The sequence below is a fragment of the Crocodylus porosus genome, unplaced genomic scaffold (assembly GCF_001723895.1).
Source record: "Crocodylus porosus isolate Cpor-Errol unplaced genomic scaffold, CroPor_comp1, whole genome shotgun sequence".
NCBI lineage: Eukaryota > Metazoa > Chordata > Crocodylia > Crocodylidae > Crocodylus > Crocodylus porosus.
This window is the reverse complement of record NW_017728945.1, coordinates 4,712-16,209: the sequence shown is the minus strand read 5'-3', so window position 1 is coordinate 16,209 and position 11,498 is coordinate 4,712. Positions and strand designations below refer to the sequence as shown.

Below are 11,498 nucleotides of genomic sequence, written 5' to 3'. Positions count from 1 at the left end.
TGTGCTGGACACACGCCCTATCCCAGCATGCAATGCACTGCCCGGCTTTGGGCAGGTGGTATGTGCTGGACACACGCCCTATCCCAGCATGCAATACGCTCCCTGGGCTTTGGGCAGGTGGTAGGGGTTGCATATCCCTGTCCCAGCATGCAGTTCTCAGCCCAGGCCTGACCGGGAGGTATGGGCTGCAGACACTCCCTATCCCAGCATGCACTGCTCCCAGCCCAGGGTGACTTCCTTGCCCATTAGCACTGCATGCTGGGAGTGGTAGTGTCTGCAGGCTGCCCCTCTGTTAGGGGCAGGGGTGGTGCACCCTGTGCCATGGCTGAGGCAGCCCCCGGCCCACATAGGCTGAGTGCTGGATTGGGTTGGACAGAGCGTGAGCACCCCCTGCTGGCTGGGGAAAAATACACCCCTGACACTCCTCTCGGTGGGGCTTGGGGCGCGTCAGGCTGGTCCAGCCACACCCGGCGGCTAGAAACCCTGCACCTGCCTCCTGTGTCCCGCGTTCCTTCGTTAGCCCTTCGTTTAATAGCAACGAATACAGCTCTGGAGCGACAACCTAGGGCATAAATCACCCGGTCCCTGCAGGCGTGAGTTAGTGCTTGGTCCCAGCCTTGCGTTCACCGGCAGTGGCAGCACTCCAGAAAGGGGCTTTAAACAGCTGAGGCTGCCTCTAAGTGCATCGATCAGGGTGGAAACTGGCCTGTAAATTAGTCTGAGAAGCCGATTGAGAAACAAAATACCAGGGAGAAAGCAGTGTGCCTGTGCCCACCCCCAGGGCCAGATCTCACAGGGTAGGAGCCGAGGGAGGTCATTGGCTTGGGGCACCGTGGGCAAAAGGTCCAGAATGAATCCTTCCTTCCCATCCACACCCACCTATCTATCCATCCAACTATCTGTACAACTGTCCACTACCATACATCCCCATCTGTCTATCCATCTATCTGTCAATTTGTCTGTCCATCCATCTGTTCAACTGTGCACTCCCATACATGCCCATCTAGCTGCATATCTTTCTCTCTCGCCAGCCCCGTACATGCCTACCTGCTTGTGTCCCACCCCTGTACACGCACTTCTGCCTGTGTGTCTGCCTCTGGCTAATAGAAGAGGTAGCCGGGACCCAGAGTCCCCCGTGTCTGGGCACTGCGGTGTGTCTGCTCTGCGCTGTGAGCGGGAAGCTCAGGGCAGAGGAGGGAAGGTGCTGGGGCAGGGGCCCAGTGGGCAGAGATGGCAGGCAGGCCAGAGCCAGTAGCCAGGGAAGGGCACGTGTGCTCCCACCAGCACAAGCTGCTGTTGTGGCTTTAGCATGTCCCCTGGCCCCCCTCACCAGCCCCCCAGACCCCACCTGCAGCCTGTGCCCCGATCTGTCCCCTCTGGGGTGTGCCCTGGGCTGACTTTGGGGGCAAGGGCAGTGGGGGACTCAGCACCAGCAGAGGATGCATGGCGGGGAGCTCTGCTGGGCCGGCATCTCGCAAGCCTCTGCTCTAATGAGGATTCGACTCCGCTCAGCTGTAGGAGCCCCACGAGGCAGCAATTAGAGTGAACTCTCCCTGCGGTTCATTAATGCTCTGGCACTTGGAGTGAGGCAGCAGCCACGCATGGGGCGGAGGGAACGACCGAGTGGGAGGAAGGGGAGGAGTGAAAGACATGTAGGGCCGAGCTGGGGTCTGGGGAGAGCACGGGGGCTGCGTGGGGTGGGGGCAAGGATCAGTGTTGGTATTAGGGCCTGGGACATGGGTAGCATCCGGCTGACAGAGACCAGGTGTCAGGAGCCAGATTGCATGGAAGGGTGAGGGCAGCTGAGGAGCTTTCCCTGCTCCCCTCTTGGGGTGCAGCCCATGGGACTCGAGGGAAGAGGAACCCCTCCCCCCAGAAAGGATCCTGCCCCCAAGTCTGCGCTAGTACCCCCCACCCCACCCTCTGCCCCAGGGTCACACATGCCTAGGCCCTGCTCCCCTCCACACCCGGCAGCCAGGGCAGAGCTGGACGGGGTGCCCAGCATGGGTCGAGCTCTGCACCCAGCTCCTTGCTGCAGTTGCTCTGCACTGCCCTGCTGTGGTCACCCAGGTTCTGCCCCGGGTGGGCATGTGGCTGGCAACCCTCTCCCGATCAGAGGACCTGTGCCCGCTCTGGGCAGGGCAAGGCAGGGCAGAGCAGGGTTGGTTGCTGGGGGTACATCAGACATGTGTGTGAGTGTATGCACATGCGTGTGTACACTAGGAAGGATTGGGTGGGGTCCGGTATCGGACTGGGGTGGCACTGGGGCATTCCCGTGCTCCTGCCTGTTTCCGACTCTGTCCGTCTCCCCCCAGGGACAACTTGTACCGTGTGAGCCTGGAGCCTGCCGCCGCCAGCGAGATGCGCTACCAGCAGGTAGGTGGGGGTGCGGTGGGGCTCTTCCAGCTACCGACTTCCATCAGCCAGGAAGGAGCACTCCTTATCTGTGGGCAGAGCAGGTCTCCGAGGAGGCTGTGTGCCCCAGCGTCCTATCTCCAGCTCTGGGCGGGGGCTGATGGAAGGACCGAGCTGGCCCCAGCCCCGCTGTGCTGCGCGGCTCTCGGGCGGCTCCCATGGCTGCTCCGTGATCAGAGAGCTGAGACTGGGCCATCTCACGACGGCTCTGGGCAGTGCGGCCGTCTCTGCCGTGCATCTGACTCACCGCCGCCGCTTGCTTCCCTCCCAGAAGCTGACGTGGAAGTCGAACCAACATGACATCAACATCTGCCGCATGAAGGGGAAGCACGAGGTAAGGGTGGGCCCTACCCCCCACTCCCCACCCACTTCTCTCTCGCCTGCGAGTGGCAGGGGTGCAGGCGGTCCCGCTCAGCCCGCTGGCACCTCTGCCCCCCCCGAGCAGCCCCGCTTGCCACCTGGGGGGGCCGGTGTGGCTTCTCTCCGGAGCCACACGCTTCCCCCTCGCCGCCTTTGAGCTCCCTGCAAACATTTGTGTCAAATGTGATTTATTAGACGCTGGCATAATTGGTTTTGTAATTAATTATTTCTGGTCTGTTGATCAGAACAGACACATCTCATCATTGGCGAGAAATCCAATTTCCCCATTCTATTACTGCCACTCCGGGCTGGGGCTGGCTGCGCGCCAGGCTCCCCGGGGGGCGGGAGCCCCGGTGCCCTGCCGGCTTACAGCCCCGGACGCGGGCCCTGGCCCATCGCGGGCAGGGGCAGGGAGCGGCACTGTGCGACAAGGCCTGGGGCTGGGCACTGAGCTCGCTTGCTCGGTTGGGAGCAGGCCTGTTCACATGCGAGTTCGTCGGGCCGGCATCAGGACGGGCCTGTGAGGTGGGACCTGGAGAGGCTTAAAAAGTTCAAAGGCTGATGATTTTCATGTAGGGAACTGCGGGCTGGGGGTGTCCGGGCAGCCCGTGACTTTCTCCTGTGGGAGCATCAGCCTCTCTCTACATGGAGGCGCCTGCAAGTGAGCGTGCCAGGTCCCTTCCCCATCAGCCCCCATCCTTCCTGCCCCCTCCCCAGCTGAACGTCAGGCCACCTGTGGAACGAGGTGCCTTTATTGACCTGCCCACCCGAGGGCTCTGGGGACAGGTGTGTGACTCTGAGATGCCAGCCCAGCCCCTCCAGCCAGTGCTGCCATATGGACATAGGCTCCCTGTGCTGAGAGAACTTGGGGCTGGGATTTTCCCTGTGGTTTCCATTGGGATTTGTAGGGGTTGGGGTGCCCCAACCCCCTCAGCCCATTTGAAAACCCTGCATCTGGCTTCTTTGGCTGTGAGAGAGATGCACCCAACTCCCCTTGTCTCCCAGCAGGGAAGGCCCTCACTCCACCATCCCTGATCATCCCCATCAGGGTCTCACTTATGTGAACCTCCCCTGGGATCACACACCCCAAGAGGCCTGAATCTTGTTGCCTTTCATATCTCATAGGGGGTCTCTCTGTTTGCTTCATTGGGGCAGGGGTGAGGGGTTCTCCCTGGGAGGGCAGTGGCACTGATCAGTGGTGCCCGCAGGGACAGGGGGCAGGAGGGAGCACGCGCAGACCAGCACGGCCAGAAGCTCCTGGGCCTCCTAAAAGGCCTGATTTCCCGAAAGCCCGGGATGCTTGTGCTCCCCCTCTCCTCACCAGCCTGAAGCCTGGCCTGGGTTTGTGTTACGTGAAGAGGTGGGAACCCTTGTGAGTGCCGTGGGGCCGTGAGCATCACACGCATGTGCACACGCAGCACTCAACTACATGAATGTGTGCACACATGCTCATCTGCATGCACACACACACTTTCGCCCGCATGCATGCCCACATGCACACACGCTCATCTACATGCATGCATACGTGTGTGCACATACATTCACCTGCATGCACGCATATATGTGTGTGCACACATTCATCTACACGCCTGTATCCACACACAAACCCCTCCACCGCCTCCCCAGCTCAGGGCTCTCCAGAAGGGTTTGCAGCTGCTCCCAGCCTCCCTGGCCTCCCTTCATCTCTGCCCAGGCCTTTCAGGCAGCTTCCTAGCTTTTCACCCTCCCTTTGTTTCCCAATCAAAGCACCTTAATGTTTGTTTCCATGGTTTCCGAGTGGGCTTGGAAGGACTGAGCTGAAGGTGCTTGGCTGGATGTTCTCTGTGCTGCGGCGGCTGCGGGGTTTGGGAGGCAGGTTGGGCTCTGCTCTGCCCAGACCACAGGCAGGCAACAAAAACACCCCCAAGCTGGCAGCAGTGCCTGCCTCATGCCACTACCTAGAGCAGCCTGGCCAGGGGCCAGTGGAGACATAGGTCTCCCCTTCCCTGGGCTGCTAGCACCAGCAGCATCGTCTCAGCCCCTTCCCAGCCTTGCCCGCCCTGGCAGATCCATCCTCTGGTTGGCATCTCCCTGTAGCCGGCCCACGAGCCCCAGTGCGCCCCCAGCAAGGCTGAGCGTGGGGGTCTGTGCCCTTGCCCTGCTGTACCTGCATTCCCATGGCAGACCCGCAAGGGGCCCCGGAAACAGGGAAAGAGGTGGCTGCAGGGTGGAGCATCTAGATTTCAGACCACAGCAGGGAGGAGTAGAAGGGCCGGCAGTGGGGATGGGTGGATGGACGTGGGGGTGAGATGGATGAGTGTGCCCGGGATAGATGCGTGGCTCTCTTGGGTGGGAGTGAGGGGTGGACTGGCAGACAGACTTGTTACACCTTCCAGATGGAAATGTTAAGGGGTGAAAGTGCAGCAGCGCAGACAGAGCTCGCCCAGGAGCTGGGCATGAGAGCACAAACCTCCTGTTGTAGCCAGAGATTGAAACCCCTCTGCCCTCCCCACAAAAGGGGAAGAGAGGGAGATAGCTACGTTGGTAGACCAGGGGGTGGGGGGTGGGTGGCTGGAGGGCTGCCTCTAGGCATCTAGGTGGATGGGGAGGTGGCATGTGGGTTTGTCTGGGGATATGTGGACAGCTGTGTATGGAGCAAGGAAGAGAGGCAGGCATACGCAGAGATGTATGGGCTGGCTGATGGATGGATGGGCAGATGGAGAAGGGAGCCTACACTGGATGAATGGGCTCAGAGCTGGGTCCAGCTGCCTGGCCACAGCCCTTAAGACTGCTCCTGTCCCCTGTGGGCTGCGGGGTGCTATCCCCAGGAGGAGAGGCCTCTGGCTTCCTGCCACGCCAGGGCCCCAGAGGTTGCCATGAGCTCAGTTCTGCCTCCTGCTGCCCAGGTACCACCCCCGGGATGCAAATCTGCCCCCCCTACCTGCCCCTAGGTCAGTCTGCGGTGGCCATGCGGGGTGGGCACTGGGCCTGGCGGGGCTGGGCATAACCCCTGCCTCTCCCCCAGGCAGAGTGCCGGAACTTCCTCAAGGTGCTGCTGGTGCAGGACCCGGGCACCCTCTTCGTGTGCGGCACCAACGCCTTCAACCCCGTCTGCGCCAACTACAGCGTGAGTCACCCGGCATGGGGGGGCTGCACCTGCGGATGCATGTACTGGCACCGTATCTGATGTGTGCAGCATGTGCTTCTACATGGCACGTGCCCCTAGGGGGAACTTGTGTTTACGTGTGGTGTGACCCACTGGAGAACATGGATGCCCTGTCTGTATTGCCTGCCTGTGTGCGTGCACATACAACACGCCTGTGGCAGGTTCCTGTGGCAGGCGTTTCCCAGGTCCTTAGCATGTGGCCTGCTGGTCCAGCATACACATGTACGTGATGCTGGCATTCACATGTAGTGTGCATCATGTCTGTAGTGCACACGCCTCAGCAGTATGTCATGTGTACAGCCTATACAAGGTGTGTACACATGTGCCACATGCATGTAGCACTTGCCCCAGGATGCAGCATGCGTGTGTTTTTCCATGCTGTCTGTGATGGGGCTGGACAGGGCAGCAAGGCAGCGAGGGGCCCGGGGTGATGGCAGAGTCCCCTGGCTGGGCTGGGCCTGTGTGCATGTCAGCTGTGGGGCATGAAAGGCACCCGCTGCCGCACAGGTCCCCGCGGGCGCCCGGGGCATGGGCTGATCACAGCCGTGTCTGCGGAGGACTCAGCAGGGAGAAAGCAAGGGCAGACTACAAAGAGCCAAGGGAGCAAGGAAGAGCTGGAGCGCATGAAATATTCACGGGAACAGATTGCTTTGCTCTGACTCCATGGAACGGGCGCGGGGGGGCAGTACAAGACCACAGCGAGGTGGGGGGATCATGGGACGCGGGGGACGTGTAGGAGCACAGGGAGAGGGCTGGGGGCCCAGGGTGCCAAGGCAGCCCGGCCCGTTGGTTAGGGCTTGGTGCTGCAAGCAGGGACGGGCTGGGCCGGAGCCTCTGACCCCATGCTCTTGCCTGCTGCAGATGGACATGCTGGAGCCCATTGGAGACAATGTCAGCGGCATGGCCCGGTGCCCCTACGACCCCAAGCACGCCAATGTCGCCCTCTTCACAGGTCAGTGCTGCCCGGCCTGCAGGCACTGCCCTCCTCCCCTGCCTTCTGCTCCCTTGTTCTTCCTGCCCCTCTCCCAGGCACCCTACCTGCCCGTCCGTCTGTCTATCCACCTGCCTGTCTTTATCTATCTATCTATCTCTCTATCTCTATCTGTCTGTCCCCATATACTACCATTCGCTCCCTCCATATAGATCCCCTTCCTGAGTCCATCTGCCTGCCTACCTGTCTGTCTACCTGTCCCTATAAACCACCATCCATCCACCCACGTCTCCATCTCTCCTTCCATCTTTCCCTCTGCCTCACACATCCCCCTTTCTCTCTTGTCCCCAGGCGGGATGCTGTTCACAGCCACGGTGACGGATTTCCTGGCCATCGACGCCGTGATCTACCGGAGCCTGGGGGACAGTCCCACCCTGCGCACTGTCAAGCATGACTCCAAGTGGTTCAAAGGTGGCTCCCGGTTCCCCAAGGGGGTGGTGGGGGGAGGACAAGGTTCCCTGCCAGGCAGTGAGCTGGATCCTGGGGTGGGGTGGGGTGTGACGGATGTCCCTGCCCCCTTGGAGGCTGGTGGTGGGGCTGTGGACAAGGGTGTTGCTGGGGCAGCTCACGCCAAACCCCCAGCAGCAGCCTTGGGTGAGGGCACTTGTGAACTGCCCACCTGCCCCTGCCCTCTGCCCCCGAGGCCAGTCCCTGACTCCATCATCTCCGCTCTCCCCGCTCAGAGCCCTACTTCGTCCATGCTGTGGAGTGGAAGAGCCACGTCTACTTCTTCTTCAGGGAGATCGCCATGGAGTTCAACTACCTGGAGAAGGTGAGCCTCGTGGCTGCACCCCAGCCTGGGGACAGCAGGGCAGAGGCTGGAGGGCACAGAAAGACGCCTGGCCCATGTGTGGGGGGGAGCAGTAACTCCCATTAGGCTGCCTTTGGGGGGCCACAGGGTGGGGCTTGGGGAGCTGGGCGTGGGGGCAGCAGCACATGGTTGGGGAGAGGGGTGACCACCCTGTGCAGGACCCCAGAGTGGGGGAAGAGATGGCTGGATTCAGCCCCCGGACCCCCATCCCACCACCGCTGACCCCCACAGCGGCCAGGTGGGTCCTGCAGCTTGGAGGAGGGTCAGGCTGGCTGTTGGGGCCTGGGCTGGGCTGGCAGGGCAGCCTCAGCTGTGCCCTGTCCCCATGCCTGCCCATCCTATCCCATCCCACTGCAGGTGGTGGTGTCACGGGTGGCGCGGGTGTGCAAGAACGACATGGGCGGCTCGCAGCGCGTGCTGGAGAAGCAGTGGACATCCTTCCTTAAGGCCCGGCTCAACTGCTCTGTGCCAGGCGACTCGCACTTCTACTTCAACGTCATCCAGGCCGTCACCGACATCCTGGAGCTGGATGGGCGGCCCGTGGTGCTGGCCGTCTTCTCCACACCTGCCAACAGGTGGGGGAGCCAGGGCATACACCAGTCCCAGCGTGCACGTGGGGACCCGTGCCAGCTTCGGCATGGCCAAAGACCCCTAGGGACCCTTTCACTGCCTGTGCCAAGAGGGGCGTCATTCATTATCCTCAGCTGGGGATGTCTCGCAGGGCATCAGCTGGATCAGTGGCTGCCCTGAACAAGGGTCCCAGGACCTTCCCAGTGCATCTGAAAGGGGGAGGAGAATACCTATGTACCCCCAGCTACCCCGATCTTGCTGGGGCACTGAGCCCCTTCCCTCCCAGCTTGTCTTGGTCCCTGGCTGCCAGGGCCACGGGTATGTGGTACCTCTCCAGGCTGGGCACGGCTGGCCGCATTGTTGGCCCAGCGCTCTGGAGCTGGAAGTGGCTCTGTAACTGATCTGCCATGGGTGTGTGGCTCTGAATGGGCTTTTCTGAATAGCCTTGGGCTCCTTGGAGGGCCTGGTCACCCCCTCCCCTCCTAGGTCTCAGCACCCACCGCTGACCCAGCCGAGTGCCTGGATGAAGCTCCGCCTGCCAGACCCAGTTTGGCTCCAGCAGTGCAGCCGTCTGCACTGGCTTCATCAACCCGTAATCCCAGCCGGCCCTGCCAGCCGCCCCGGGGAAAGGCCACGGGTGCCCCTTGCTGTGACCATGCTGCAGGGTGGGCTGGGAGGCCTGCAGACAGAGCCCAGCACCAGCAGTGCTCAGCCAGGGCCCATCGTGGCCATTCACCAGCTTGGGGTGGCTGCTTGGAGGAGCCATCTCTTGCTCGGGGACCTTTGCCTGTGGCGGGGGCACTTGCAGCAGGGCCCTGGGCAGGGGGGTCTGCAGAGGCAGAGGCTGCAGGTGGCTGAGCCCAGCTGGGTGCCATGGTCCTGACACCCCCGTCTGCATCCCCAGCATCCCTGGCTCGGCCGTCTGCGCCTTCGACATGGCCCAGGTGGCGGCTGTCTTCGAGGGGCGCTTCCGGGAGCAGAAGTCCCCTGAGTCCATCTGGACACCGGTGCCTGAGGAGCTGGTGCCAAAGCCGCGGTGAGTGAGCTGGGATCCCCTGGGCAGCCCTGAGGGCAGGTGGGGAGCTAGGATCAGGGTAGCAGGGGACAGCAGGAATTATTGGGGAGGGAGCAGTCCCCATCTCCCACCCACCTGTGTCCTTGGTGTCCTGGGCTCCGGCCCACAGCTGGGCTCCCATTAGGTCTGATGCAACCAGGCCCGAAGCAGTGGGACCCCCCCCTTGGACGGGGGTTGGGAAGGGGGGTCCTTATGGGGAGAGCTCATGGGACGTGGGCGCCGGTATTTCCAGGCCCCCGTGACTTGGCTCGTGGTTGTGCCTGGGGCAGGGTGGCGAGGGCTGGGGGGCTCCGGGTGCATGCGGCTCAGTCTGGCCCCCTCCTGTCCCACCCCTGCCAGGCCCGGGTGCTGCGCCGCCCCTGGCATGCGCTACAACTCCTCCAGCGCCTTCCCCGACGAGATCCTCAACTTCATGAAGACGCATCCGCTGATGGATGAGTCGGTGCCGGCGCTCGGCAACGTCCCCTGGATCATCCGCACCATGACGCGGTGAGAGTCCCCACCTGCCCCTCCCCGTACCCTGTAGGGCTCAGGCCCAGCCAGTCCCAGGACAGGGCTGTGTCCACATTGGGGCCAGGGGTGGTGGGGTTCGGGTCACAGGCAGAAGGCAGGAACGGAGCATGCTCTGGACTGCGGACCTCCCCAAGGCAGCACCCAGCCAGAGGACCTGATCCTGCCCGATGCCAGGCACCCCTTGGGTAGTGGTGCTTCAGGCTGGGGCGGGAAAACTGTGACTAGGAAGAGCCGGCTCCCCCTTGCTTCCTGCCTGAGCAGTGTGGAGTGGAGGCAAATGTGCATTTGTGTGGATACAGATTTTGACACACATAGGCATGTTCACATATGTACAAGGATGGGTGCTTGTGCACAGAGTTGGAGTGCACATGTGCATGTATGTGCATGTACCCTGGCATGTGTAGGAGTGTAGAAACGTGCGCCTGCGACTGTGTGTACTATGTACTTGTTCGTGCTCACATGAGTATAAGTGTACATGTGTGCTGTGTACTTGTGTGTGCTCACATGGGTATGAGCACAGATAGGTGTGCACTTGTGAGCATGTGTGTGCGTGTGTATATATGTGCATGTAATATATGTGCGTGTATGATGTATACGTGTATGTGTACACTTGTTAGTGCATGTGTGGGCGCACACATGCTCCTGCTCAAGGCGTGAGGACACCGAGAAGGCTGATAAATCTCATAAACTCTGCAGCCGAGATTGTCTCCTCCTAATTAAATCTGCCTTAATTGCTGTTTTATGTGGAATTAATCAAGCATTGCTCACTCACTCTCAGGCCAGGAGCTCCTGCCGGGAGGCTCTGGGGGCCGGCACGGCCAGGGCAGATGTGTCACTCCCCAGGATTCGAGATGCTTTCAACGTGGGGCAGAGAGCTGGGGGAACCCAGCGGTGGCACCCAGCCGGGGTGGGCATGTGTGGGGGCCCCCAGGGCAGAAGAGCACCAGTGCTACCCCAGTGACAGCCAGTGGGTGGAGGGGGGTGTTCAGGCACTGCTGTTTAGCCCCTGCATTGCCAAATCCTCGCCTGGTGGCACCAGCTCTACTAATATGCAAAACAGCTGGAGTTAATTGGTGCAGATAATTGCAGCCACAACCAGGCAGCAGAAAACTTTTCCTCTAATTGACCCTTCCAGGAGGGCAGGGACATGGAGCCTGGGCTCAGAGATCTAGGGACCTTGCCTGGCTTCACAGAGGAGATGTCCAGAAGCCCCCACCTGTGGGCTGGGGCTGCCTGGCTGCATGTCGGCGTGTGGACTGCAGAGCCAGGGATCTGGTTGCGTGTGTGCGCCCACACAGAGTGCCCGGGCGCCCCAGGGTGGGGGTACAGCAGGGTACACGCCTGCTGGGGCCTGCACCAGGAGGCACATTGGAGGCATATTTGCACTCTGCGTGCAGGGGGCGCGTGCATGCTGATCTACGACTCGCAGATGCTTGTGGCACAGTGGGCCTGCATGTGTGTATATGTGCATGTGTGTGGCTGTCCATGCACACACATATGTGTCCAGTCACTATAGCTGACGTGGGGCCAAGAGCCTCAGGATGAGCGGCACTGGGGGACTATGCTATCTGGGGCTACTCCCTTGCATAGGGCTTTGTGCATTAACAGCCCCCGGCCC

The 11,498-nt window shown here is 61.5% G+C and overlaps 1 protein-coding gene across 1 annotated transcript in view; it reads left to right on the top strand.

Annotated features, from left to right (window-relative positions):
* Positions 1-11,498, top strand: part of SEMA6B (semaphorin 6B) — a 17,507-nt gene that overhangs the window by 1,332 nt on the left and 4,677 nt on the right. The window contains exons 3-11 of the mRNA XM_019550521.1: positions 2,316-2,376; positions 2,687-2,749; positions 5,780-5,881; positions 6,782-6,872; positions 7,203-7,322; positions 7,595-7,683; positions 8,080-8,297; positions 9,197-9,328; positions 9,707-9,856. Coding sequence (XP_019406066.1) covers positions 2,316-2,376; positions 2,687-2,749; positions 5,780-5,881; positions 6,782-6,872; positions 7,203-7,322; positions 7,595-7,683; positions 8,080-8,297; positions 9,197-9,328; positions 9,707-9,856 — 1,026 coding nt within the window. The remainder of the gene's footprint in view (positions 1-2,315; positions 2,377-2,686; positions 2,750-5,779; positions 5,882-6,781; positions 6,873-7,202; positions 7,323-7,594; positions 7,684-8,079; positions 8,298-9,196; positions 9,329-9,706; positions 9,857-11,498) is intronic.